The sequence below is a fragment of the Amphiprion ocellaris genome, chromosome 21 (genome assembly GCF_022539595.1).
Source record: "Amphiprion ocellaris isolate individual 3 ecotype Okinawa chromosome 21, ASM2253959v1, whole genome shotgun sequence".
Classification (NCBI taxonomy): Eukaryota; Metazoa; Chordata; class Actinopteri; family Pomacentridae; genus Amphiprion; species Amphiprion ocellaris.
In genome coordinates, this window is record NC_072786.1 from 8,671,060 (window position 1) to 8,697,673 (window position 26,614).

At 40.0% G+C, this 26,614-nt stretch overlaps 1 protein-coding gene across 5 annotated transcripts in view; it reads left to right on the forward strand.

The window, feature by feature from the left end:
• The window catches only part of dock4b (dedicator of cytokinesis 4b), a 135,447-nt gene that overhangs the window by 49,686 nt on the left and 59,147 nt on the right, over positions 1 to 26,614 (forward strand). For all 5 annotated transcript variants that reach the window (XM_023262540.3, XM_023262548.3, XM_023262561.3 and 2 more), the window contains exons 8-15: positions 1,775 to 1,926; positions 9,791 to 9,872; positions 10,043 to 10,103; positions 10,223 to 10,355; positions 12,256 to 12,344; positions 18,318 to 18,443; positions 22,663 to 22,787; positions 24,503 to 24,665. In XM_023262540.3, coding sequence (XP_023118308.2) covers positions 1,775 to 1,926; positions 9,791 to 9,872; positions 10,043 to 10,103; positions 10,223 to 10,355; positions 12,256 to 12,344; positions 18,318 to 18,443; positions 22,663 to 22,787; positions 24,503 to 24,665 — 931 coding nt within the window. The remainder of the gene's footprint in view (positions 1 to 1,774; positions 1,927 to 9,790; positions 9,873 to 10,042; positions 10,104 to 10,222; positions 10,356 to 12,255; positions 12,345 to 18,317; positions 18,444 to 22,662; positions 22,788 to 24,502; positions 24,666 to 26,614) is intronic.

A 26,614-nucleotide genomic window follows, 5' to 3' on the forward strand; every position in this document is an offset into this window, starting at 1 on the left:
TTAGAAAAAATTAGTCTAAGCAGGCAACCAATGGAGAAACCACGAAGTTACTGGCTCAACAAACAATCTGAATTGACTTTAGCTCATTAAAGAAGAAATTGTTGTCTAAAAAAACAACAAATGAGATATAACTTGTTGATTAGTAAGCTTTGGAGGAGCTTGTAGAGCTTTTTCCAGTTGTTTTGCTAAGCTAAGCTAACTAGCTGCTGTCTCCAGCTGTATAATATTTGCAATATATGAGCGTGGTTTCTATTTTCTTATACAACTCTTGGTAAAGAAACTAAATCAACATTTTTCCTGTAGTTTTGGATTATTTAAAAATGCCAATAACAAAGTTCCAACACAGTCACTTTTGTAGCTCCAAGCAACAATCTGTGACTTTGACAACAAGATATAGACGAGTATGCTTTAACTAGAATCCTTCTTTTTAACATATTAATTCTCTCTTTAAATGTACTGCTCTAGGTGGGGGGTCCTGTAGCATTTTTACCTTTGTGTCTTCTTGTGTGTGGCTCTTGAGTGTCATTCTTACATTTTAGCATTTTTTGAGCATTTTAGCATAGCATTTTTACATTTTCTTTATCCCCCCTCATTCCTCATCCTCACGGCTCACCATTTTTTTTAATGCTTTACTCCAGAAATGGACGTGAGGCAAAATCTGGCAATGGCTCTGCTGGCCATCTGGTGCCTTGTGTCTATGTGTGTATATGTGTGTGTTTGTGTGTCTTGTATTTGTGGATGTTGACAGCAGATTAGGATGAACCTCTCATAAACAGATGTATAATGTCCATATTGATCTGGATGGCATTTTCAGTGCTACGCCACTGTGTCTGAGTAGGCCTTTTTGATCTTTTTGATACGGATTGACCTAATATAATATCATCATGTAATATCATCCACTGCTAGTGCACTACCAGGCACTGAGATGTGACGTCGTGCTGCAGTATTTTGACTATTTCTTTGCTTGCTTTACATTCGGTGTGAATCTCAGTGTTTGCATTCCTGTTTCGAAGATTAAGCAAAGGGATGCAAATGAAAACACCATTGATTCTCGAGAAAATAATTAGCCTTCTTGAAGATAAGTGGATGAAATGTTTGTTGCTTTTAAACCAGTTTGAAGTGATGTAAGATGTTAAATGTGCTTTCCCAAGTAAAGAGGCAACAATGTGTTTTCTGTGAAAGCCCTTTTACTGCAATATGTACATGCAATGCCCCATTTGCTTTCTCGGCATCACCGCTACCACAAAGAAACAGTCAGACAATACAGCTCGAACTCTCACATTTTAGCCTCTGGTGCTGTCTGCAATATTACACGCCATATTAATATGATCTATATCAACAAACTCTGTATCGGGGCCTATTTTTTCGGTCCTCAAATATATATGCAAATCTGCAGCAGTGATTCCCCCCACAGTGAGATGTCTCAGAGGGATATTACTTATCTTAGAAACTCAAAACTAAATACACCAGCTCTGTACTGTGATTGGCCAGTATTTAAAGAAATGTAACCACATGTTGTTTTTTTTTCCTGGTATTAACTGTATTTGATAAGCTTTGATCCTGCATTTTGAGGATCTTTCAGGATTTAGAGCTTATGGATTTTACTGTTATTTAAACCTTCCCAAATCCACCTCTTGAAATCTGCATTAAAGCAGCATTTGTTTTCACGTGTTTCCCCATTTATTAAAAATTTTGCACTTGCAAAGTTGATATGTAAGGAGTCTCCTTTTCAGAGGATCAATCCGTGCTGATTTTTTTCTCCTCTCCCCCACAGATGGAACATCGGCATCGTAAGAAGGAGACCCCGGCGCCCGCAAGCACCCACCATTTGTTCGTCCATGTGAAGAGTCTGATGAGCGCCAACCTCGGGGAGGAGCTAGAAGTCTTCTTTCACATCTATGATGGACGGGAGAATCGACCACTCAGGTAGAGACTGTAGAGAAAATAATGCACCCTAATTTAAAGAAATATTGATGTAAAATGCATCACTTTTTAACCCTCTGAACCCCAGTATCATAATGTAATACCACCCACTGCTAGTGCACTACCAGGCACTGAGATGTGACATTGTGCTGCGTTGTTTTGACTATTTCTGACTGAGCAGTTTGTGGGTGTTTTTTTTTTTTATTTGCTCCTGTCATATTTTTTCTCACTGTGGACCTGCATCTCTATTGAAACAGCACAACCATGGCTAGAAGTAGAGAGGATTAAAAAATCTCTTTTGCACAATATAATGAAGTTATAATGCCATAAATCATCAAAAAGTACACAGAAAAACTTTATTTACTTGATTATGCATTTTACAAAAAAATTAAATCCAGAAATTGACTTACGAATTACGATTTTCCCGTGGTGGTTCTGCATGCTATAGATGTATAGGTACTTACATTTTGAATTTGTTTCCATACTTGTCTCCTATCTGCTCTGTGGAAACACTGCCTGCAGTTCAACCCAGTTCAGCCCATAAAACCTAAAATTTTTGTCAACTGACTATTGGTCTCAACTGAGTCATTAATAACTTATAACTTATATCATTAATAATGTGTTTAAAACCCACTGGTGGGTTTTCGGGCTCAGAGGGTTAAGCTAATAATAATATTATCCTCATTATGAAATGTTTGTTTTTAAGTGTTCCTCACTGCAACCTGATTTTATGTAGGTCTGTACAGGAGGTTTTTGGACCAAGCAACAGCATTTAAAGGTCACCAGCCTGTGTGTTGTTTGCTTAGACTATATTTAGTTAAAAATCCTCATAAGCTTGCACAGTTATTGCATTTGCTAATGTCCTTTGGGTTTACGAGTTACAGAGATGCAAATGAGATGCACTGGTGATTGCGGGAGGTGTCTCTAATGGTTCCCCGCGTGATGTCAACAAGACTGCTGTAATTGTGTGTTCTGGAAGATTTATTAAATGAAGCAGGTTGTTAAAGTGCACTTGGACACATAAAAGTGGGCAAGGTCATGTCATTTTGTCATATAAAAAAAAAAAAGCCTGTGCCCTCCACATAAAAGAGCCTGTCGCCCTGGGAGTCTGCACACGTTACTTGCATGCATGCTCACACGCACCACACACTCCTGATGGGGTGTTGCCCAAATTGAAGACTGTGTTTAAACTCCCCGGTTTTCAAGGTTCAAAGTGAAGAAATTCTATTTAATGTTGCAAACAAGTGGATTTGTCAGGCGAAGGAAAATGAGTGGGTTGAAAAATGAGCACGGCGACGCTGAAACTTCTTTTGATAAGTCATGCTTGTGTGACGATGCTCTCCGCCCCACAGGGTCACATCAGAGGAATAAAGGTGGCTTTGATGGGAGTCATTGTTGTCTTACTGTTGTGCTGCATACAGTAACCTCACTTCTGTTTGAAATCCACTTTATTATTCATGAACTTTAAAGGTAAGTTTGTCTAAACCTCACATGGAGAATAGCTGCAGTCTCCTCTGCCACTGGGTGAATAATAGCACGCAAGACACCAGGTTCTGTTTTTGCTAGTGTGCTTTTCTGTTTGTTTCTCATGATGCGGTTTATCCAATAGGAAGAAGAACAAAGAGATCTGCATGTGGGCACTTAAGCCACAACTGTGAGTGAATCAGAAGCACTTTTAATGAGAAAGTTGTACTTAAATTTGGTCTCTTGTCTTCTTTTAACTCGTACATCTGAAATTACGATGTAGTTGAAAGGTTTGACAATAATGAAGATGATTTTTTTTCCTGCACTTTGTCTCAAAGCGTGTAATTGGTGACCAGTGCTATCATATTATGTTCCACTTGACGCACTTTGCCTTTCCATTTTACTGTCATTATCCGTCTCCTTTTTTTCTGTCTCTCTCCCTCTCCCTCTTCTTGCTACTTCAAAAGATCAAGTACCTTCTACAGGTATGACTAATTAGACTCCTTCAGCTCCTGTCATACATTTGAAGGGGATTTCCAATATGTTCTTTGAAACACAATGAGGTCTGCTTTAGAAATTCAACATATTTTATAAACTGAATATACAATAATGAACAGACACAAAGGTGTATTTTCCTTATAGCAGCTTATCTTGGTGCCTTGGTGTAAACCCAGTCATTGGCGTTTAACCACTGTGCGTTCATGCGTCTAATTTTCCACGTTTGGATCAGTTGTCTTTTTGAATGATCTCACAGTGGCAGCTCGCCAACCTTGTCTCTCACTGTCTGGTCCCATGCATAAACACAGACACACAAATTTACACAATCTGCCTGGCACTAAGCCATTTCACTCCTTCCCTCTGTATGCTGGTAGTTTATTTGTGTGTGTGTGTGTGTGTGTGTGTGTGTGCACGAGACCAGATGGGGGTCTGACCCGTTGTCTCAGTACCATGCCAACACCAGCAGCCCCCGTGCACCATGGCAGCTTCTTTGTGTTCAATACAGGCTCCTTGTCAGGCTCTCGAGTAGCACAACACAGTGGTATACTGTGCAGCGCTCACACTGATCCTGCTGCTCTTTTTACCCTGTAGGTTTTCAGATTATTCCAGATTGAACACAAGCACATCACACAAGTTTTTACACATTTCCCTCCTCCAAATTCCATTTTTTCTTCTTTCAAGGGCAACCATGGGTCACTTGGCTTGTGAATATGTGTGGTCTGAGTAGGGATTGACCGATATGGGTTTTCCAGGGCCAATACTGATGCCAATTACTGGCCGATAGCCGATATTTGGAGACGGTGAACATTATAAGTAATGTTTTAACAGCATGTCATAGCAGAGAACCTGTCATTCATAACTAGGGTTCTTCATTAATAAGGATGACTGTGACTAAATATATCAAACAGAAATAAGAGTGATTAAATTAGGACACTCTTCTCTGTAATTGTGGGATCGACTGATATTGATCAATTTGTCTCCTGTAGTTGTGTCTGCTGCTCACTAAGATCCATATTAATCATCTTAAATCATTACTCATCATAGTTTTCCAGTTGAGACTGACCGATTATTGGCCTGGCTGGTTATTGTGGCGGATATTTGGCATTTTCCAGGTTATTGTTATCTGTATTTTTCTTGGCCGATTATTAATAAATTAAATGCAATACTTCAGGTCTGATGCAGCCTCCTCTCTCTGTCTGTCGTCACTCTGTGGTCTCAGAAATGTCTGTCAAGCAGAGAGTGAAAAAACCTGAACAAGAAACACAAACCACAAAATCAGCTTCTCTCACTGTAACTACAGCTATGCTAAAGGTTAGTGGCTAAGTTAGAAGGCAGCCACAAATTACCCTAAAACCGAATCTAGAAAGCAATAATTAATAATGCTTTCAGATATAGACCTTAGTTCACATAAAAAATATAAAATGATGAAAGATTAAGAAAATAGAGAAGAACAGCAGATGTATCATCAGGGGACAAACTGATAGATCTTGTTCGATCGCACATATACAGAGGAGAGCGTCCTAATTTATTCACTCCTATTCTATTTTACATATTCAGTTCTAGTCACCCTTATTAATGAAGAAGCCTAGTTATGAACGACAGGTTCTCTGCTATTACATGCAATGTATATCGGCCCCTAACATCGGTTATCGGCCTTTCCTGATCACCAATAATCTGTATCAGCACTGAAAAAATATCAATCGATCCCCATTTTCACACTCTGTAATCTGTGGCAGGCTTCTGACTTAGCCGCTACTGTTAGCATAGCCTTAGCCACCGTGGGAGTAGCTAATTTCCTGGTTTGTGGCAACGTCTTCTTTCTTGTTCAGTTTTTGCAGTTTCTGTTTGAGAGACATTTCTGAGACTGCATTAGACCTGAAGTAACTCATTTAATTATAATAATGATTGGAAAAATGGCATATCTCTGCCATGATAATTGGCCAGGCATCAGTCTATCCTGTTCATTAATGGGACTAAGTGTTCTTTAACTGTCTGTTGCACTGTATTTAGTGTAATGTTGCGCTTTTTAAAAAAAGATTAAGTTTCCTCTGCTGTTTAGTTTTAGTCATCGTTCCACATGGCCTCTCGGGGTGGTTTTTTTAAGTTTAAGAGAGGGGTGTGAGGCAATAGTGGCACTTAATTTATCTGGTATTTTACACGCCAGTTGCTCACTATCCCATCCCTCCCTCCCCCTCCGCCCCCTCATCGGGTGAACGCACAGCTCCTAATGCAATCATCGATATCAGGAGAGGGAATAGCTAGCGCCGTGAGGGCCCAGAGGGGAGGGAAGTCGGCCATTCATGTTATGCTAATGCGAGCGGTGATAGAGGGAGATAAGGTCCCGCTGGGGGACGTCGGTCCCTTTAGCTCAGGCGATCAACACGCTGCAGCTGTGAGGCAGAAGATGTGGTGACAGCGAATGGTGTGTTAAAGAACCAGAGACTTGTGTGTCTGTGTTTGCTGGAGTGGCTGTTAATTGGCAGTTGGGGTTTCAACAATAGAGCACTAATTAGGGTTCGGGGGAGCGTGTGCAAAGTCTCATGTCTAATGCATAGGAATCCGTCTCCATATGGCTGGATAAATGGCCTGGAAAGTTACAGAGAGCAGCTAATGAGGAACAACCTCATCTAAATCAAGTTGGCCTCTCAACTGGTTCATTCCAATACGGGTTGATAAAAAGAAAACTTTACTGAAGGAATACATGTATGAAAAATCATAAGCATTTGTATAATTAATAATCAGGAGCTTAATTAATTCAAACATGGGCACCCACTGCCCTACATATACAAAACAGTGAATTACAGTGCAAGAAGCAGCCTCGTATTTACATCACTGTTGAGAAATTTTGAGCTTGTATTAGGAGCTTTCATTAGCCCAGACTATAATGAAACATCCTAATCCATTGTAGCCGGATACAGCATGAAGTCACGTTATATAGTATCTGCTGGGGTGAATTCTGCTCTCGTGTGAATGGGCCTACTGTAGCTTGCACTGCTAGCCGTGCCAGCGACTTGGCTCGTTGTCAGGCACTGGTGCATTACAAGGTTTTCTCTCTGCTTATCGGTGGACTGTGAAAGTCACCTAACTGGATTAGCCCTCAGCTCGCCAGCCAGGATGAGAGAGGCCCAGCAGGATGCCTCCGCTGCCCCTCTTAGACAGTGTGCTCAAGATAGACAGAGAGGACGAAGTACAAAGAGAATGAAAAGGCGATCAGTGTCTGTCCTTTCTGTTTTTGCATGACATTCACTTCAAAAAGGGAGGCTGGGGGGGCATTTGAGGCCACAGTTGTTATTTCGGGACAGTTCATTGTGGTTTATGAAGCTGCTCTTGGTTTTCACAGCTAAAGTTGCTCTATATGTAATATACAGAATATATACAGAGGATGTGCAAGCAACCCAAAGAATGATTCATTGTTGTTCAGCCAGTCTGTTGCTTTAGGTTTTACTTTGGTGGATTGAAGAGTTGCCATGACAGTTTGTACAGATATTAAAGTGCAGATATAATGCTTTGGGGTTTTTCCCTATAATTTTGTGTGTTATATAGCTACTTTATGCAACTAGAAGGAACTTACAAAGTCCAGACTCCATGCATAGAATTACTATCTCACACAGAAAACACTCTACATTACTTGTGCAGAAACTAGCCCGGCAACGAATGAGTAGCTGCATTATTTCTGTATTTATGATGATATGTAAATTAGAAATTACTTTATGTACACTGGGCCAATCAGAGAGAGAATGGTGTTTTTGGGCAGGCGACCTTAAAGAGAGACCGGCGCTAAAACTGAGTGTTTCAGGTGGATGGTGGAAAAAGGGGCTACAGAAGTGTACAGTATGCAACAAATAATGGTATTTAATCTCTAAAGCATGTAAACCTCATCTGGTGGAACCTGTAAATAAGCCTAATTTGAGCACTTTCATTGTCATCATTGGTTAAAGCTTAAGCATAATGTAAGTATCCTATAACTGTAGTTGGTGTTTGTGAAATGTCTTGACAACTATGAGATGTTTTTCCGTGTAATTGGGGCACGTACATCTGTGGCTGCCAGGATGAATTGTTATAATTTCAGGGATCCTTTAACTTTTCACTTAGCACCATCATCACATCCAAATTTTGTTTAATAATTTGCTTCATGCCCAAATACCCACAAAATTAAAACAAATTTTCCTATCAGCATCAGCTATACCTCGGGTTCAGTGCTGCTAGTTAAATATTTGCATGCTGACACACATAACCAAAACGTGAGCATGATTAGCATCATGCTACTTCAACATGCCAGCATACTGGCATTACTACCTGATTCTACAAAGCTGCTAGCATGATTGTAGACTCTTATGTCTTGTTGATAAAGAGGAAAATAGTGAGTAGGTCAGCATCTATCGGTCGGTCATCTGGCCAGTCGTGTTGAGTTTTAACAGTGTAATTTTGCAGCTTTATTAGCTTGGCTATATACTTTTGTCATGCATTAGCATTAGCATGACAGTTATGCTAACTAGGACCTGGCCAATACTGGATTTTTGGGGCCAGTGGCAATTTTTAGAGTGAAAAAAATTCTGATGTCAATATATAGGCTGATATTCTTTATATGCTTTGTTACAGTTATATTGAAAATGGTCTGTTCAGCTGTGATGTTTACTCTGTTACATGTGCTGCAGACAGTGCTAACAATGGAGTTGATCACCTGGACAAACTGTGTTATCAAAGTTTTCCAAAATAACCAAAACAAGTTTTTTCCTTTTTTTCTTGCATAATGTTTTGTAAAAAGAAAAAAAAATGACCTACGCTACCATTCAAAAGTTTGGGGTCACCCAGACAATATCATGTTTTCCATCAAAACTCACACTTTTCATGCACTAAAATAGTTGCACAAAGGTTTTCTAATCATCAATCAGCCTTTCAACACCATTAGCTAACACAATGTAGCATTAGAACACAGGAGTGATGGTTGCTGGAAATGTTCCTCTGTACCCCTATGGAGATATTCCATTAAAAATCACCTGTTTCCTGCTAGAATAGTCATTTACCACATTAATAATGTCTAGACTGTATTTCTGATTAATTCAGTGTTATCTTCATTGAAAAAAAATGCTTTCCTTTCAAAAATAAAGACATTTCCAAATTACCCCAAACTTTTGAATGATAGTGTAAATGGCAATAATAAGACAAAGCAGCTCATTCGTTGCTATGCTACTCCTGATAATGAACAAAAGCATGCAGCAGCCACCAAGCAGTTGCATGTGGATGAGTCAAACTCAATTGCTATTTATGTCTATTTCATATTATAAATCACATTTCCCAGTATCTTTGACATTCACCAGCTCTCATCAGGTTCATTTCTTTCTTTGTCTGTCCATATTCACCTCGTCAGTCCACGCCTGTCACAGCCAGAAGATTTATGACGACCGGCTCGGCAGTTATATGATTGAGGTTGTTTTATTATAACCCATCTTTATATTGAGGATGATGACAGTCCAATATTGGGGCTAAAGCATGTCAGAGAGAATCTATAATATGCAACAAAGCAATTTTATTGAGCCATGGAGGAGCCGCGTGTGAATGTACTTGTTGTCAGATATTTTGCAGACATTCTGTGTTGGGGATTTGGTTCAGTAATTCAACCTTTGTATATATATTTTTTTCTCCCCGCTCCCTCTCTGCCTGTCTTTTTCTTGCCTCGTATTCTGTTTCAAGGTTTCAGACAGCTTTAGTGTGAAGTTTGAACTTTGAAGTGATTTCTCCAGTGCCCACTGTTCAGCGCTTGACATTTTTGACATTGTTTCTAATCTTTATTCTGTTCCTGTTAGCAGCGACTTGGATGCAGTTGTTTACTGTGACACTCAGCCATCAGTCCTGACCTCATTCATCTCCATGTGTGTTCCCTCTCTCTGTCTCTCCTCTCGTACAGTGAAAGGTTCTTTGTCAGGCTGAATAAGAGCGGGTTGCCCAAGTCGCCAGAGAAGACAGAAAGACAATGCACGCTATTTGTGGTGAGTAGAGAACACGACTGTGTTTTTAGAGACTGACTGGAAGCAATTTAAAGCTATGTAACGTTGACTTAACTCATGTTCCATTGTACTGAATGCTAAAAAGCTTCGTCAGCCCTCCTCAGCTTGTTTGGCTCTGGTGCTAAAGCATGTTTTACTGTGTTGTTTGTCAGGATTTGGGAAGCAGTGATCTACGAAAAGACGTCTACATCGTCGTGCACATCATAAGAATAGGTGGGAGTGATGTTGTTGCCTCTTTATTCTCCTGAGCTCTACGTGTTGTTTTGAAAATCTCCTGGGCATTCGTAATAGAACTGTTCTTACTGTGGATGTGTTTTTTTGTGTGTTTGCAGGGAGGATGGGAGCAGGAGAGAAGAAGAACCTGTGTAGTGTACAATACAGGAGGCCGTTTGGCTGCGCTGTTGTTAGCATTGCTGATCTCCTCACTGCTGACTCCAAGGATGACCACTTGCTCAAGGTCTACGCGTAAGTCACCATGAAGAACTATTTCAATACGGTCATTTCATCTAAAGATTGAACTAGACTCTACTCAAAGGATAGCTCAGCGTTATTACAAATGAACTTATTTACTTTGTACGTGCACCTCTGAAGCTCAAGACTGTTCATGGGGTTCTTTATGCTAAGCTAAACCAATGCTAATGTTCTTTTAATGGTCAGTAGTGTTAAAATTAGCTACAAGTTCCATTTTTCTATCAAATGCCAACCATATTTTGAAAAAGAGATCAGTCCATCATCATAAACTCGAGGCTAGAATTCCCTTTCATGAAGCTACAAAGCAGTCCAGCTCCACTAAATAATACAGAAGTGCTAATGTGGACATTTACAGCAAAAAATACACCTTTTCTGTTGCACTTCAGAGGCTTTGTGGTTTATTCTCTGCCAGCAGCAGTGAAAGTATACTGTGGTCCTGCACAGTCCACACGATGCCCCCAGGGACAGAAAAGGCTACGGCTGACACAGTAGCTTTGACCTAAATTATAGCTGGAGCAGACTGACTGGCCAAATAGACTGAACTCACAAGAAAATACAGCCACTCTCCTTACACCTGAAGCAAACACCAGTGAGGTTTCAGTGGGATTAGCATGAAAGGTCTGAGCTGAATGTTTGCAGAATTAGGTCCAGGCAGGATGTGATTGTAAATAAGGCCAAGTTTTTACCCAGCTTGCCCTAGTTACACTTAGAAATCAGACAATTGGCAGGCCATGCAATAAGATAGAATCATACATGTGATAGATAGGTAGACAGACAGACAGACAGACAGACAGACAGACAGACAGACAGACAGACAGACAGACAGACAGACAGAGATAGATAGACAGATAAAGTAACTATGTTTACTCATGTACACTGTAAAATTTTGAGGTTCTTTACTTATTCACTTCACGTACCTCTGCCACTTTATAGCTCCACTCCACTACATTTCAGAGATAAATATTATACTTTTTATGCCACTACTTTTATTTGGCAACTGTGATTACCGTCAAGGAGAAAAGTTTACCCAATGAATAATGCAACAGTTTGTAAAATGCAACACATTGTTAAAGATTAATCCAGTACTTTCCGACCCTTCTGGCTTAGAAAACAGTTTGTTGTCGGCTCACATTTCAGATGTCTATGAATTGTTGAACAGCTCCATCCAATAGTGATTTCCCCCTTCGAAACGCATATTTTTATTTCAATAAATGTTCAAATAAGCCAGCATATCACCAAAAATCAAAGATTACAGAAAAAGTATATAAAAACTGAAATGACTTCTGTGTATCATAACTTTATTTTTTTATATTTCCTTTCTCGTTAATCATGTAATGATCCCTCAGATTTATCTGCGGACCTTGTGTATAAAACTGGATATAAAATAGTTCAAACTAACTCCACCTGCCACACTGATGCTCTGGTGTTTGTGATTTAATGGTGTCATATATAATAATATGTCTGTCAGAGAGACCAAACCAGTATGTTTATGTTGATACTTTAACTACATGTTGCTGCTATGTACTTGTTACTCGAGTAGAATGTTTTGTACAAGGCTTTTACTTGTTGTATTTGTACTTTTACTTACGTAAAGCATCAGATTACTTCTTTAACCGCTGACAACGACTACAGAAAGAAAGGACATGGTGCTTCAAAGCGGTGGGCATTTGCCAGGCACCGAGAATCTAATGCCAAAGTGCTTTTTGTTATGGAAAATGTAGGATTTATCCAAATATCTCAGCCTCTACTGCTTCAATGTTACCTTTTTTAAAAATCACTTGTCCTTGTGAGTCACTTTATTTATCAAAATGAAACAAAAAAGTGTGCCTGTGATTGTGCAATATGTACAAATGATTTAAGGGTTCTTCTTCTTTTTTGTTTTTCTGTCCCTCAGGTGTAACACTGAGAGTGAATGGTACCAAATCCATGAGAACATCATCAAAAAGGCCAATTCCAGATACAACTTGTCTGGATCCAACACTGGTACGAACCACATCTGTTTTATTCATTTTACTTCCGCACATCTACACACAGTTCTGAATCTGAGACGTTACACAACAGGAGGATTTAGTAATACATGTCGGCCTCCTGAGTTTTAAGCACATTCACTGATTCTCTTTTTGTTGTGTTTCAAAGCTGCTAATTCAACAGTCTCATGAACTCTGGATTCTTTTCTTTCGTAACACCTCCATTGTGCTCTGGTGACAGCTCAGTTGCATCACCGGTGTCTTACCATGCGATAGTCACTTTCCGGTCAGTCTGAGCAGCACTCATGTGGGAGTGAAGTTCCTCTTTAGGGGAGCGGATCATTCTTCACATGCTTGTGTCTGCAGGAAACCCGCCACTGCATATATGCATTCAGATGCTTTTGTATAAATAGCTGCATCCACATCACACTGCGTCAGCAGTTTCCCATAGCAACAGGTTGGTGGAGAGTCTGAACACTCAGTTCTTCAGACGTCCAAGAAAAACCATGTGGCATATGAAAAGATTTGTTATGCAATGAGATCCATATTTCTGTAGAGTACAGGATGATAAAATGCAGGTGTTGGAATAATAAATGCATGTAAACAAGATGATCTTCATTATTATAACTTGGATGCAGATTGTGAAGCGAGAGGACATATTCATAATTTAAACAGTGTTCGCTAGTTTGCAGCTGTTTACATCAAGGGGCAAACGCACAACCAACTGTAAGCAATCAGGAGCAGTTCATCAGAAGTTTGTCTTAAAGCTCATTTCCATTAATGTGTTTGTGAATGTTTCTGCAAACTTGCCGCAGGCTGTTATTCTCCTAATGAAAGTGTTCATTTTGTGCGCTAACCGAGTGCACCGTCTCCTTACACTTGCTTATATGTTCTTGGAGAAACAGCCGAGCCCGCCCTATAGAAAAGGTTGATGATTGTTTGAGGATTATCAGCAGGGAAATGGGAAAAGAGATTCCAAGAATGTCAAGAATCTGCGAGACTGATCTACTGAGTCAGCGCCTCTTTCCTCTGCCCTCAGAACGCCAATAATTACTTGAGGAGAAGTCATACGACTCCGGGATGTTAAATTATCATGAATAATCTCGCACAGGGGTGAAGGGATGCGGTGATTAAACTGAGTGCCACAAAGACATTTAACACAGTCGGCGTTATCTTTTACACCACGTTGGTTTATGACAAAACTGCAGCATCAAGCTAAAATCTTAAACGCATAGAATGAGTGGGGATGCAAAGCGCTTTTGCATTGCTAAGCTTGAATTAATTTCTGATTAAACATACAGAAATGGTGCTAAAACGGCACTATTAAGCAACCATTTACTTATTTTCTTGCTGTTTTCTTATCTCATATTGAACTAAATCTTAATCAGGTTCTTCGTCTACTAGTTAACCAGATTTATTTACTGCTTACTCCTGCTGCCTGCCCATATTATCATAGATAACACACAGCCATGCTCATGTCATCAGATTCAGTAACAGCTAATGCATACAGATGATGCTCTGTATTGTTGCTGTTCAGCCCCCATAACCTTTTTTTCAGATGACACTGCAGATACTGTATGTTGTTGTTGAGGTATGAGCAGCACAGTGTTTGATGTCTGCTGGATATCAGTTGACATTTTCATCCTTAACATTTTGTAATCAGAAACAATTACTCACACTCTTTGGTAAAGACAACATTACTGGCAGGAGACAGCACGATGCTGGAGTTCGCAGTGTTTTCTCAAAATGTATCCTTCGTGTAAGTGTTTGCTTCAGGCTTTTCGACACACCGAGCCAGTGCAAACACACACACACTTAATAAACACATGTAAGTGAATTATTTTCAAGAGTTCACTCCCGTCTTTGGCCGCACTTTATCACTAACACTTGGATGTTAGCTATTGAGTACCTGTCAGCTGAAGACATTGATCCAGCTGAACGCCTGATTTGCTTCAGTGCTTTCTCTGTTCAAAGTGCATTAGAGTCGAGCTGCGGGTCTTTTGTCACAATATGCTCGCATGCATAATTCAAGGGAGTTTGTTCCAAAATCATATTTACACCACTTAAATGAATTTGACATTGATCTTATGAAATGAAAGAAAAAAAATGTCTTTAATCGCAAAGGAGAGGCAATAATTTTAATATTTAAGATAATGGGCTCTGGATATTAGGTTTCACTTATGAGCACAATTCATCTGCCTGGACCAAGTAAATTAATTACAGTTTTATTAGCTTTGACAGTTTTACTTTGCATGCATTGTGCTCTTTTTAAGGTCCATCTTGTTAATTACATGCCTCTCTCTTTCTCACACATACACACACATTTGCTCTTATGCTAATAGCTCTTGTGGCAGTAGCTGCATAGTCTGCAGCAGCCTGATATCATTTCCACACCTACTGTACCAGGCTGTAAACTCACATGTGCAGCAACTAGGATGAAGATAGCCGAAACATTCCAGGAAGCAATCCAAATCCCCTCTGCCTCTAATTTCTTCTCCTTAATCTCCAGATCTTTTCTTGTTCCCTGCTCATTCCGCTTTGAAAACACAAATACACAGCATCACTTGCGGCCCGCTTTTTTTTCTTTCTTTTTTATTATTGGAAAAGTCAATTCCTCCCAAAAGGCAATTATTCTGCAGCGGTGCAACATTACAGAACAGATAACACTTGAGCTGCAACAACAAATGCGAAAACTAAGAGAGAATATTTTATCTTTACCAAGCAGGTCAGTGTCTCCTTTCTAGTTTGTCCCTGTAAAACCGTTCATGCAGGAGTTATGGAACACCACGAATAATTTAAGGGCCACAATTTATTACACTTAATGTCAGGAGGGCAATTAAAACAAGTTTGAAGAGGCGTGAAATAATGTAGTATGTATATGTGTCTGTATATGTGCACAGTATGCTATCTTTGTGCATCCTGGTGTGTGTCGCTGGTTGTCTCGCTGTGTGGTTCTCTTTTTCAACAGACCTGGCAGTGCTCCAGAAGTCTCTTATTAGCAGCCAATTAGCAGGGGAGAGATGAATGCGCTTCCCCTTAAACATACCAGGCTGTTTTTTATGTAATAAAGAGGAGGGGAGACAGTCTATGTGGAGACGGTTATTTTGTTCTCATGTCGTCTAATGACTACCTTGTTTTTTCTTAACCTGCGTTTCATGGTCACGGGTGCTTTTTGGGGTGATGGAAACCGAGAGACTGATGAGAGGATTTTGTTTACCTGCTCCCAGTGAATCCGTAAAAGGGATTTCATAAGAATCTGGCTCTGTGTGTGAGTCAGGTCAGGTAGATAATTCAGCTCCCACCTCCACATGCAAGTGTAGGCAGCGACAGAAGAGGCTGTGACAACGCCACTGTTTTGTTTTGGAGTTTTTTATTTTTCGAGTTTGTGAAGAGGCAGGCCGGGTGGGCCGAGGGCAGTAAAGGTAAAGGGTGTTTTTTTGTCAGCTGCATCTACTGGCCAGAATAGTAATGAAGCTGGCTTTGCCTAATTGTGGCCCTGCATTAGCTTTTAGAGCCTGACTGTGTGTTTGTTTATGTGGGTATATAAATGGAAAATGCCGGATCCACAGAAAGGGGCAAGCAGAGTAAGCTTGGGTAGAAAAAAGAAATCTTTCGTGAACTTAATGGGACTCTCCTTTCAATTTCTACCAAGCCATTGTGCTGCAATGAACACACTGTTAATGGACTGGGCTATTTTTTGAATTCCTTTGTGTCTCTGTCACCCCTGTGCCCCTTGTTTTTGAATTTTTTATTTTGAGATTGTCTTGGAGATGTCATCATGACATCATAGAGACACAGAGCTGTGCTGCCGGTGCACTATGAAGCCATATATTTTGTCAGAAAGAGATAAAGACTTACGTTTTATGATCTGTTTTACCATACAACCTCAGGTATTTACAGTATTATGCTATTAAAATGTAAAATTAGCAAGAAATCCTCTTGTGTTTGTAGTAACTGCACAAACACAACTAAAATCTAACCCCAGTTACTTCACTTGGATACTGTAGTTATTGCATTCTCTTCATCAGTAATTTCAACTGCTTTGGTCTGATAATCAATAAATAAATGACTGTTGCAGGTAAAGCAAGAGCAACATACCTTGGTGAGGAAATCCAAGCGTCCCTAGACAATCAGAAAATTTGCTTTATGGATTTTTCCCCATCTGTAATATAATTTATAATGATGTGGCATAACTGAACACATCGCTAAATTTTGAAGGAAAGCATTTAGCTTTTACATACTGTGTTGTCCTCATGTCGTCTTCAGATTATCTAAAAGCCATAGAGCTCATTTAAAAATGGAGTCTGTGATTACTGAGAAAGGTTGTTGATAGCCAGTTGGCATATTTTGAGAACATTTACATTAGTTAGCATTTAGATAGCAATGGCCAGAGCTACTTTGCTGCCACTGCCCCCTTTCCCTGTCCTGTGCATGAGCACAAACATACACAAGCACAGCACAAACGTGCACGGACCAGACTGGAATAATCAATGTATGGATGGGCCCATCCCAGTTTGTGTCTCATTTACAGAGTTAGGACTGTGTACAAACTATAGGCTGTAAAAAGGGAGGAACAAACTCTCCGTGATGGTGGATTTGAAGCTCAGTGTGAAGGCTTCAGGTGTCGCCATCTTGGCAGTGCCGGACTTTTTCTCACTTCTGGCTAATCAAAAAATGAGGAAAGAGGTGAAGTGTGAGTAGAGCTGAGCGGAGCAATACAAACTTTAAACCTTAATACAATTTGAATGGATGATTAATATAAAGATTCACCCTCTGCACAGTTGTCATGAATGGGAAATTAGCTACAGAGACTAAAACACTTATTGTATCAGGCTATATGCATGTTTTTTTCTGTTGTAAGGTTACGGTTTTTAACATGAGAGTCTATGGGGATCGACTCACTTCAAGCAAGCCTCAAGTGGCCATTTGAGGAACTGCAGTTTTTGACACTATTGCGTTGGCTTCACTTTTCATTCCCGGAGGTTCCTGCTTAGCATTAACAACAGATTTTTTTTCATAGTGGACAGCCAGTGGACCTTGAGGAGATTGCTTTGGATTACAGTTGTTGATTTTACCTCTTAAAATAGGCTCTTTATAAGTACGATGATTGTTTCTTTGGGTAACATTATCTCTGGCATAGGCGCAACATGAAGGCATTACAAACTTCTGTCTGATTTGCAGTTTACTGGACAGCCTGAAATCTTCAAACCCTTTTTTCCTCAACTCTTCTTCTTCTCACTGCTCTGTGCCTTTGTGCAGCAGTGTAGTCTCGCATATCGCTATCAGGTTTGCAAACAAGTCACGTCTCTTTGTTGACTCCCATTGACTGAAGCGTCTCACAGCTAATGAACCATTTCACCACTGCCTCCTGACTTTCCCAAAAAACAACAACCAAAATACTAATTATCATCATCATCTTGTCTCCTGCACATTCCCTTGCTGTTTTAGCTGTTTATGTATCTCTCTCTCCTCACCGTGAACATAGACGGGCACACGCATGCACATCTAGGAGAGGCATTTTAAACTCTAAATACAAACCGGTGCTTTAATTTAGCTTCGCTGACATTTGGAGTTATTGCGTAAGGATATTGATTTGAAACGACGGCATTCATGTAGGATTTCCTCTTAATAAAAAAGAGCTACAGATGACTCACAGGCTGCTTGCATTTTTTTGTTTTTATATATATATGTGTGGGTTTCTGGTTGCTTTCCATCCACATAAGTGTTGTTGTTGGCGAGTACAACTGTCTGGTTTGCAAGTCCATACGGCTGTAATAAAACTTGAGATGTGCCCTTGTGAATACTTTTTTCTTAGCTCACCAGTACAAGATTGTTTACAGTGTTGGGACTAGACTTGCGATATATTTTGAGTGTTTTATTGAGTGGCTTTGGTAAGGGATTAGAGAGGAAAAATCAAGGCCATGTTTTGGCTGTGTACTGGAATATGATATTTAAGGTTTTTTTAATGTGCTCATTATCTCTTTTTTAGGCCTGGCAGTGGCTCTCCAGCTCCTCCACGGGGACATTGAGCAGCTACGACGGGAATACATGGTCCTCTTCACCCGTGGGGTGTCCATCACCAGGAAACTGGGCTTCTCCGATGTCATCATGCCAGGTAGGACACAAACACAACGCACCGTTACTTTGATCCAGCGTTTACAACAACCTGACTTTCGTCTCTGCGTGTTGACTGTCTTTATTTTTGCACACCAGTCTTCTAAGTATAGATTACTATACTAATATTAATTGAAGAAATTGGCTTCTACAAGGCTTCATGTATTTATCTGGATGCTATGAATACAAGATCAAACATATACTACTAATGAAGCTACTTTGATAAGTCAGAGTTTCACAAAATCAATAGAAGACCCTAGTGTTTTATCAAAAATGCATTTCTCCTTAAATGATAACCATTTTTTTAATCCATTTAAGTATCTCATATGGTGAAAATCTGTTGTGTTTTATGTATTTTACAGACTTGGATGGGTATACTACTGCATTTTAATAGAGCCGAATTCCCATTTACATATTTTCTCAGTTTTTGTTGTCAGACAATGGAATGAGTGAGAAATAGACTGAAATGCAGCCCATTAAGACTACATATTAACAATCAGTCACTTCACAGCCATTTCCAAGCTGTGGCTCTGCACCGCTAAAATACGGATTTTATTCTAACGATGATGTCTGATAAAATCACACCACACACATAAATTGTTTGGAAGATCTGGCTGCATTTCCATGTGAAACGATGACAAACAGAGAAAACTAAAAGCGACAGGATGTTCAACTGCTGCTCTGCTCTGTTATTCACCGAACAGAACAGAAACAGAGAGAGTCTTCTTCCTGAAGGGGGCGTGGAGAGCAACAGCTCAGTTGCATTTGAAGCTACAGACACTGAAACAGCCTGATTCAAACAGGATTAAAACTAAGGTTTATACAGTTTTAGTAAAATCTTTGTGGTGTTTTGAGCTAAAAAATTGAACAACGCATTCTGGGGACATTCATTAATTTGCTGAACAGAGGAACAGAATGGAACCTTTCACTTTATACTAAGATCCGAACATATCAGTACATTTAACAAAGTCAATTAATCTTCTGACCATTTTACCACTAACATGAGCCATTTTCAGACACATGATATGCAACATTGCTGGCCTCATCAATCCTCATCAATAATGGCCTTTTGTCATTAGTACCTATGACAGTGATTGAGAGAGTACATGTGTGATGCAGAGATCAACCTGTAAACCAATAACAAATCACTGTGGATATCTTACATTTTGGAATTAATATTGGCAAAGACGTTTGCTACTCGATAGCCATTCTATTTAATTTTAATTGTGGCAGTAATGGTACTGGGAAAGTGTCTTGTGTACCACGTTGAATTTGCATACATATTTGTTAATACAATTGCTTGTATTTAAGACATGTTGAAAGGTATATGTAAATGTTTTAGTGTCTCAGTAAGGTTGAAATCTCAACTTTTACAGAAAAGTCACCAGAGTGCTTATTCAAACAAGTCTGTCTGTTTAGATTAATGGAAAGGAATGCATATCTGAAATAGTCATCTTTTACTTCATTTGCTGACGTACTTGCAGTGGTGTTTTTTGTGATCGCTCAACTATCAGCTGGAGTATTTACTCATGTTTTTCTGTCCTAACTATATTCGCTATGAACCCTAAATAATCATCTCTCTATCCATCCATTCATCTGTTTCTAAACTGCTTATTTTGAGGGTTGCAAGTCCTGTCCAGGTCAAGAGTCTGTTGCAGAGATATTATTAAGAGATGGATAAAGACAAAAACATGCGTCCAATTCATAATTTCTGTGAGAGGAAATAAGATCATGCACAAAGGCAGTTCCTGGCAGAGCAGAAAGGCTGCAGCTGGCTGGTCTAAATGGAGACCCTCTTATTGTCAGGAAACCGCTGAACCACTGCGCTGACCTTAACTGCTCCAACCTGTATTTATTCTCTATAAACTGTTACTACAACTGGAGAAAACACACCAGTTATATGTATCAGATACTGATGAGGACTTTCAGGAAGCAGGTGTGAGAAGTCAGTCATAAAATGAGCATTGATGTCTGCATTTATTAGATAATATTTTAGCCAACACCTTTTGAGGCTTCTTTAAAATATCTACTGTAGTTGTCCCGGCAACACCTGACATCCACCACCTATCCCACAAGTTGACTGATATTTGAATTCCACCTTAGGGTGCCCTTAGAAAGATTAAATATTTAAGTTGTTTCAGGTAGATAGGCATCACTTAGATAGCTGCTTCTCCACAGGACACAAACCCATGCAGAGACCCCTCAGGCTGAGCTGGATGGGGTTTTGTTGCCTTGGTAACAAAAGCACACAACCATTTGAATGTAAGATGAAACAAGAGACATGAGAAGTGAATGTTTATATTTACATATGCAGGAGGGAAAAGTAGTCGAGAAGGAAAGTACCGTCTGAATTAGCTTTCTGACTTTTCATTTTTGAAAGCTTGCCATCAGGGTTTTTTTTTTTTTTTCTTTAATCCAGACGAACACATCTCTTTAATAAGTGAGGTATGTTGTCTGGTCACACAGATAACGAGGAACCGCAGACTCCGGGCCCCTCGGTGCCTCACTAACACAGATTTATGTTCACCGTCTTTTTCTTTGTCTTTGTCTGGCTACAAACCCTTAAGGCTGAGTGCTCTCACCCTGTCTGCTTGTGTAAGTCTGCCCTTGGGCAAAGGAAAATGTCTCTCCTTTTTCCCCCCTCCCCTTTACTCCTATTCTGGATTTGTATCAGACTGTATCTTTCTCCTCATTTTCTTTTCTCTGTCCAGCTGCTCTGCCCCCCCACCCACTTTCCCATTGTACATTTAAAAAAACTGCCCCTGTGTCTCTCAACCCTCCTGCGCTCTTTTTGTGTCCATATGTGTGTGTATAAAAGCAAGTGTACAGTATGGGTGGATGTAGCATGCCTCACGTTGCCATGGTTACTGTCGTTACGAGCAGAAAATCAATTTTGACCCTGGTGATAGAGATATGATGAGCACACGTGCGTTCACACTCTCTGCGGTTGTGCAGGCAACCGGTTTTATAATGTGCCAGACCACAGCTTGGCCTGCACAAGGAACAATTCTTTCCTCTTTCCTACCCAGCATGCTTTGCACCACTTTTTTTTACTTCCCCTACAGAAGGGAATAAATGTACATCTGGCTCAGTCATTGCACATTCAGCTGCAGTTTTAACAAAAAGAAGTAGAGTATTACTTTCTGAGATTATATTTGCTTGAGTGTTTTTGCAGATTGCAGTACAGGAGCAAAGGAAAGATTGTGTTACAGGAGATTTTTTTTTAAGGATCCTGGACAATGAGTTCAGTTGCTCGACTTAAAGCCTTCAAAGCCGAGAATGAAAGTGGAATTAAAATTTTCTTCCTTTAACGGTGCACAGCTGTATTTTAATGGTTCCCCCTGTGTTTATGAAACATTTCTTGTGTAGTCAGAGGTAGGACAGAATGTGGAGGGGGACAAAATATTGACACGGTGATGTGCTCTCTTCAGATAAATGTCTGCTTTTGGTCTTTAAGGAGCGTTTTTTTTCTTCAGTTACATAGATATTAGCATGTATTGCGGATCAACATCTTACAAAATCAATGTATCATGGTACCATCATTATTGTAGGCGACCTGTTGTGACATCTGGTATCATATCTGGAGGTTGAGACCTTCTTAACCGATTACAAAATATGCCTGGAAAGTAGTTAAAATGCGAACAGAGCAGCAATTGTTTTTTAAAAATCCTCTGTCTTGCTTCAGGCTTTTCTTGAATTATTGCTTTTTTCAAGTGATTATTAAATCTAATTAAAAATTTCAGACCTCTAAAAGTTAAAAAAAAAAAAAAAAAATTATTTCTTCTGCAGAACATGTCAGAAAGCAGTACATGTATGTACACAAGTGGATATTTTCATTTGTTTTATAGGATCACAATGCAAAAAGGTTTACATTCAGTGTTTTCTTGCAAGAGTCAGCTCACTAACAACCTCACTGCCGATTTGCTGTGACAGTTTTATAACTCTGACTTTATCCTGTTTATGAAAATTGACCCTTTTGCCCTGAGAAATCTGCTCACATCAGACAAACCGTGAATTTGTTACATTCTGGTGGTCAAGTGTCATAACTCAGGCGCAGATTTCATGTCAGCAGAAAATATATCATTAAAGCCACTAATGTAAACGCTGTCCACCCCTGCCATGAGGAATTACACTAAAAATACGCTGAGAGGTCATTAATAATGCTCGCTCATATGCATAATCAATGTCTTGTTGGCTGCTTTGCTTTCCTGTTCCTGCAGGAGAGATGAGGAATGACCTTTACATCACACTGGAGAAAGGAGAGTTTGAGAAAGGTGGAAAAAGCGTCGCGAGGAACGTGGAAATCACCGTCTATGTGCTGGACATTGATGGACAGGTCCTCAAGGTAAACACACATTTAGTTTTTCTATTCAGCAGACTTGTAGCAGACTGATGTTTGATGGTACTGAGAGAACAGATCATTTACAGACACTAAACACTCTTTAAGGGTAGCAAATTCCTTATTTAAGTCCTTAGTTAACCCTGTTTTTTCTTATTGGTGGGTGTGTTATTTTGGAGCAAAACTCTTCAATTAAACATCGCTGACCCAGATAAGAGCTAAGTGTCTCTCCAGTGTGTTGCCTGTTTCTGGTGCAGCAGTGTGACAGTCTGCCTCTGTGGTTTCCTGCACTGCCTCGGCATCGGATCGAAAATAGAGTCAAATATAACCCTGATGCCACCGCAGGGCACACCACCCTCAAACACACATAAACTCACACGTAAACCTCGTCTTCCTCACTTTATTGCCATTTGTTGGGTGTGGACGGTCTACAATTCATTCATATCTTCTCTGTTTGACATATTAAAGAGCTCCCATTATACTTTTTGGGTGTTTCTCGCTCTATAGTCTGCTATAGCTTTATTGTGTGTGTAAAATGTCTGCAAACTTACAAAGCCCAAAGTCCATACCAAAAGGAGTTAGACTCTGCCAAAGAAAATACTACTCCTTGTATAGCTTTCAGGCTTTTCTTTCGTTACTTATTTACGTCATCATGTAACACTTTCTGCGGTCTAGTTGGCAAATCAGAGCAGACAGGTGTTTTAGGGAGAAGAGCCTTAAAGAGACAGGAACTAAGAAGTGCTGCAGCAATGCAGAGTCTGGAAATAATAATATAAATGTGAATAACATGGGCTCTTTAACCCTTAGAATCTCAAGTTATTTCTGGGTGTTTTCTATTCCTGTCGCATTTTTACTCACTGTGGGCGCATTTTTCAAGTCCTGCACCTCTAAAGGAAATGGCACAACCATGATTTGAAATAAAAATAACTCAAACATGTCTTTTGTGCAGTATGACACAGTTATAATGCCAAGAATCATAAAAAAGAAAGTCATTTTTTTTTATTAATCAAGGAATAATTTAACCAGAAAATGAAGAAATGTGGAAGCAGTAAGTAGATTTTTTTTTTAAGTGGCCATAGGGGTTCATAATACTGGAAAAATGGTGACTGCATGCTATAGATATTTTGCTACTTTCATTTTTGATATGTTTCAATATTTGTCCCCTACCTGTTTTGCATAAGCACAGCCTTCAGTTCAATCCAGTTAAACTATAAAGTATTTTTGCATTTTTTGTCATGTGACTGGTGGTTCCAGTTAAGTCAGTAATAGCTTCTCAGTTTGAGTGCAGATTTTTTTTATTTCTTACAGAATCTAGTTACTGCAAGCAATTATTTTTTGGCAATTTTTTTGAACAAGACATGGTGGATACAAGTAGTCTGGTGAAATATCCAATTCTGAAGCTTAGATATGATTTCCTTTCCACATGAAACTGAAAGTCACACATCGAACTGTTGAAAATCTGATGATCCTCTATGTGTTTACAGATTCTTGCCATGATAAATGGTGTGATTTTTGTGATTTCCTTCTCTATTTTCTGTAAAGAAAACATGCCTTTTCAAGCCCTGGGATGAGGCCTGAGGTTCAAAAGATTAATTTCCCAGTTTGCTTCCAACCTGCCCCTTTCCTCATCCTTTAACCTGGTCTCTCATTTTCTCTGTTTTTTGTTCTTTTTTTCATTTCTCCCCTTTGCCTCTCTCTGCTGTCTTCTTTCTGATCTTCAGAGCCATGTGGCTGCTGGCTCTGGTGAACCAGGTGGGGATGAGTACCACTCCCTGGTCCTGTACCACAACAACAGCCCTCGCTGGGCCGAGCAGATCAAGCTGCCCATCCCCGTCGACATGTTTCGGGGATCGCACGTCCGCTTCGAGTTCCGACATTGCTCTAGTAAGTGAGAATGGGGTTGCGGATAACCTGTGTTTATCTCGGAAAGGTCAAGCGAACACACTTTCCGAAAGCTTTCACACATTTTCACACACCGGCCGCCCGAGGTGCTGCATTCTCCACAGTTGATTGTCCAGGGAAGTCGAAGATAAAGAGCTGTCATCCTGCTGTGATTCCAGCCTGCAGTGTGGCTCCATAAACACCAGTGATAAACCCCGAGAATTACTCTAAATTACCTGGTCACTGTGTCCGTCTGAAAGGAGTCAAAGCATTCACTCTCCCAACTGCTTCAGTCTGCCAGCCCTCCAGCCTGAAGCCCTCAGGCTGCTGCCCCCTTTCCAAACAGGCAGCGTCCAAGTCTATGCTTGTTTTAGCATTTTCATAACGAGACTAGTTTGTCCAACTTCTCGTTTCCTAATGAGACAAAACTTTAATTATGACCAAAATATCTCACTATCTCACTCTTTCTCCCCCTTTCTGGGCTGCGGGGAGACGGCCGAGTCTCTTCTCTCATAACAAGCTGATATTATTATGCCAGGCTGGGAGGCTGGGTGGCTGTGTGCAGTAGATATAGTAGCCTTATTACTGCTGGCAGTGCTGGTATTGCCACCCCAGGGCTGCCTATTGAGATCCCAATTTGGGCCTGTGGTGACACCAAACTGAGGAGGCCATTCTACACATACTGTTAGGGCTCTCCAACTCAGACACAACCTGCATGTAGAAATATGATTAGCAGACACTTTATTTTCAATTAACGCAAAGTTGGAAGCTGCATTTTTTTTTTTCCTCTGACGATGCTTTTAAATGGTCTTGTTATTGAACTCATTACGCAGCAGCTGTTAATTTGTTTGTGGGGAGTTCATTGTTGTTCCTAAATGCTGTTTAATGCGGCTGTCAACATCAGCAGTGCAAAGCTTTATTATAGCTAATTGTTCACTGGTAGATTCTGTGACAATTGAAACAATTTCCAGGAGATGGTGCATGGTATGATTATTACTATCTGAAGGGCTGATTTATTAAAATATGAAGTCTTTTCTCTTAGTACGGTTCAAAATCTTGAAGTTCCCCAAATATTACATTGTGCTATGTTACAGAATAGTGTATGTGGTAGAAAATGTAACATAAATCAATCTGTACCTGGTCTCCTAAGCTTAGCTAAGCCTGCTTTTCACACAGTACCACTTAATCTTTCCTAATCTCCTACCACCTGAGGACTTAAGGATGTGGAAAACTTGTCCCCAAAGCATCCACACACAGTAAAAAAAAAGCAAAAGTGCAGAGTTTTCTAAGCAATAGCTTCCAAAAATGGCAGCAGTGCAGCACCAATTTCTAAGTTTAATACAGTAAAACTTGCCTCTCCTTGGAGAGTGAACACACACGCACGCACGCACGCACGCACGCACGCACGCACGCACACACACACACACACAGAAGCCCACCTAAATGAATCGCTGGTGTTGCAGTGGAAGGAAATAGAAACGCTCCTCGCACGATGCTGTTCACTTCCCGCTGTGCACACATTAGCACTTTACAGCTAAAGCAGCAGATAAATCAGATTACCTGTGTTCATAATGCAAATTATGCCCAGAGCTTTCAGAAAGCTTCCTAAAAACACAGCAGCCCACATTAGTCAGGCCCTCGAAGAGTAACTTAACAGCATCTAAAAATCTTGTTGTTGCTGGCTTTTGCTTCTTTTTTTGTTTTGTTTTTTTTAGTGGGACTCTTTTCGCTTCGCCTCAATATTATTGTGGTGGGTTGCGGCAGACTTTAGACAAGTCTAGATGGGTATTTTTAGACTTATGTACATCCTGTGCAATATTAATGCTTGTCTCAGTGTTATATTCATGAAAGAATAATACCAACGATATGTGCAATACTGTTATTTCTGTAACTAGTGCTTATGTACACTTTGGTTTATTTTTGTTTTTGTACTACATTTTCTAACACTGCAA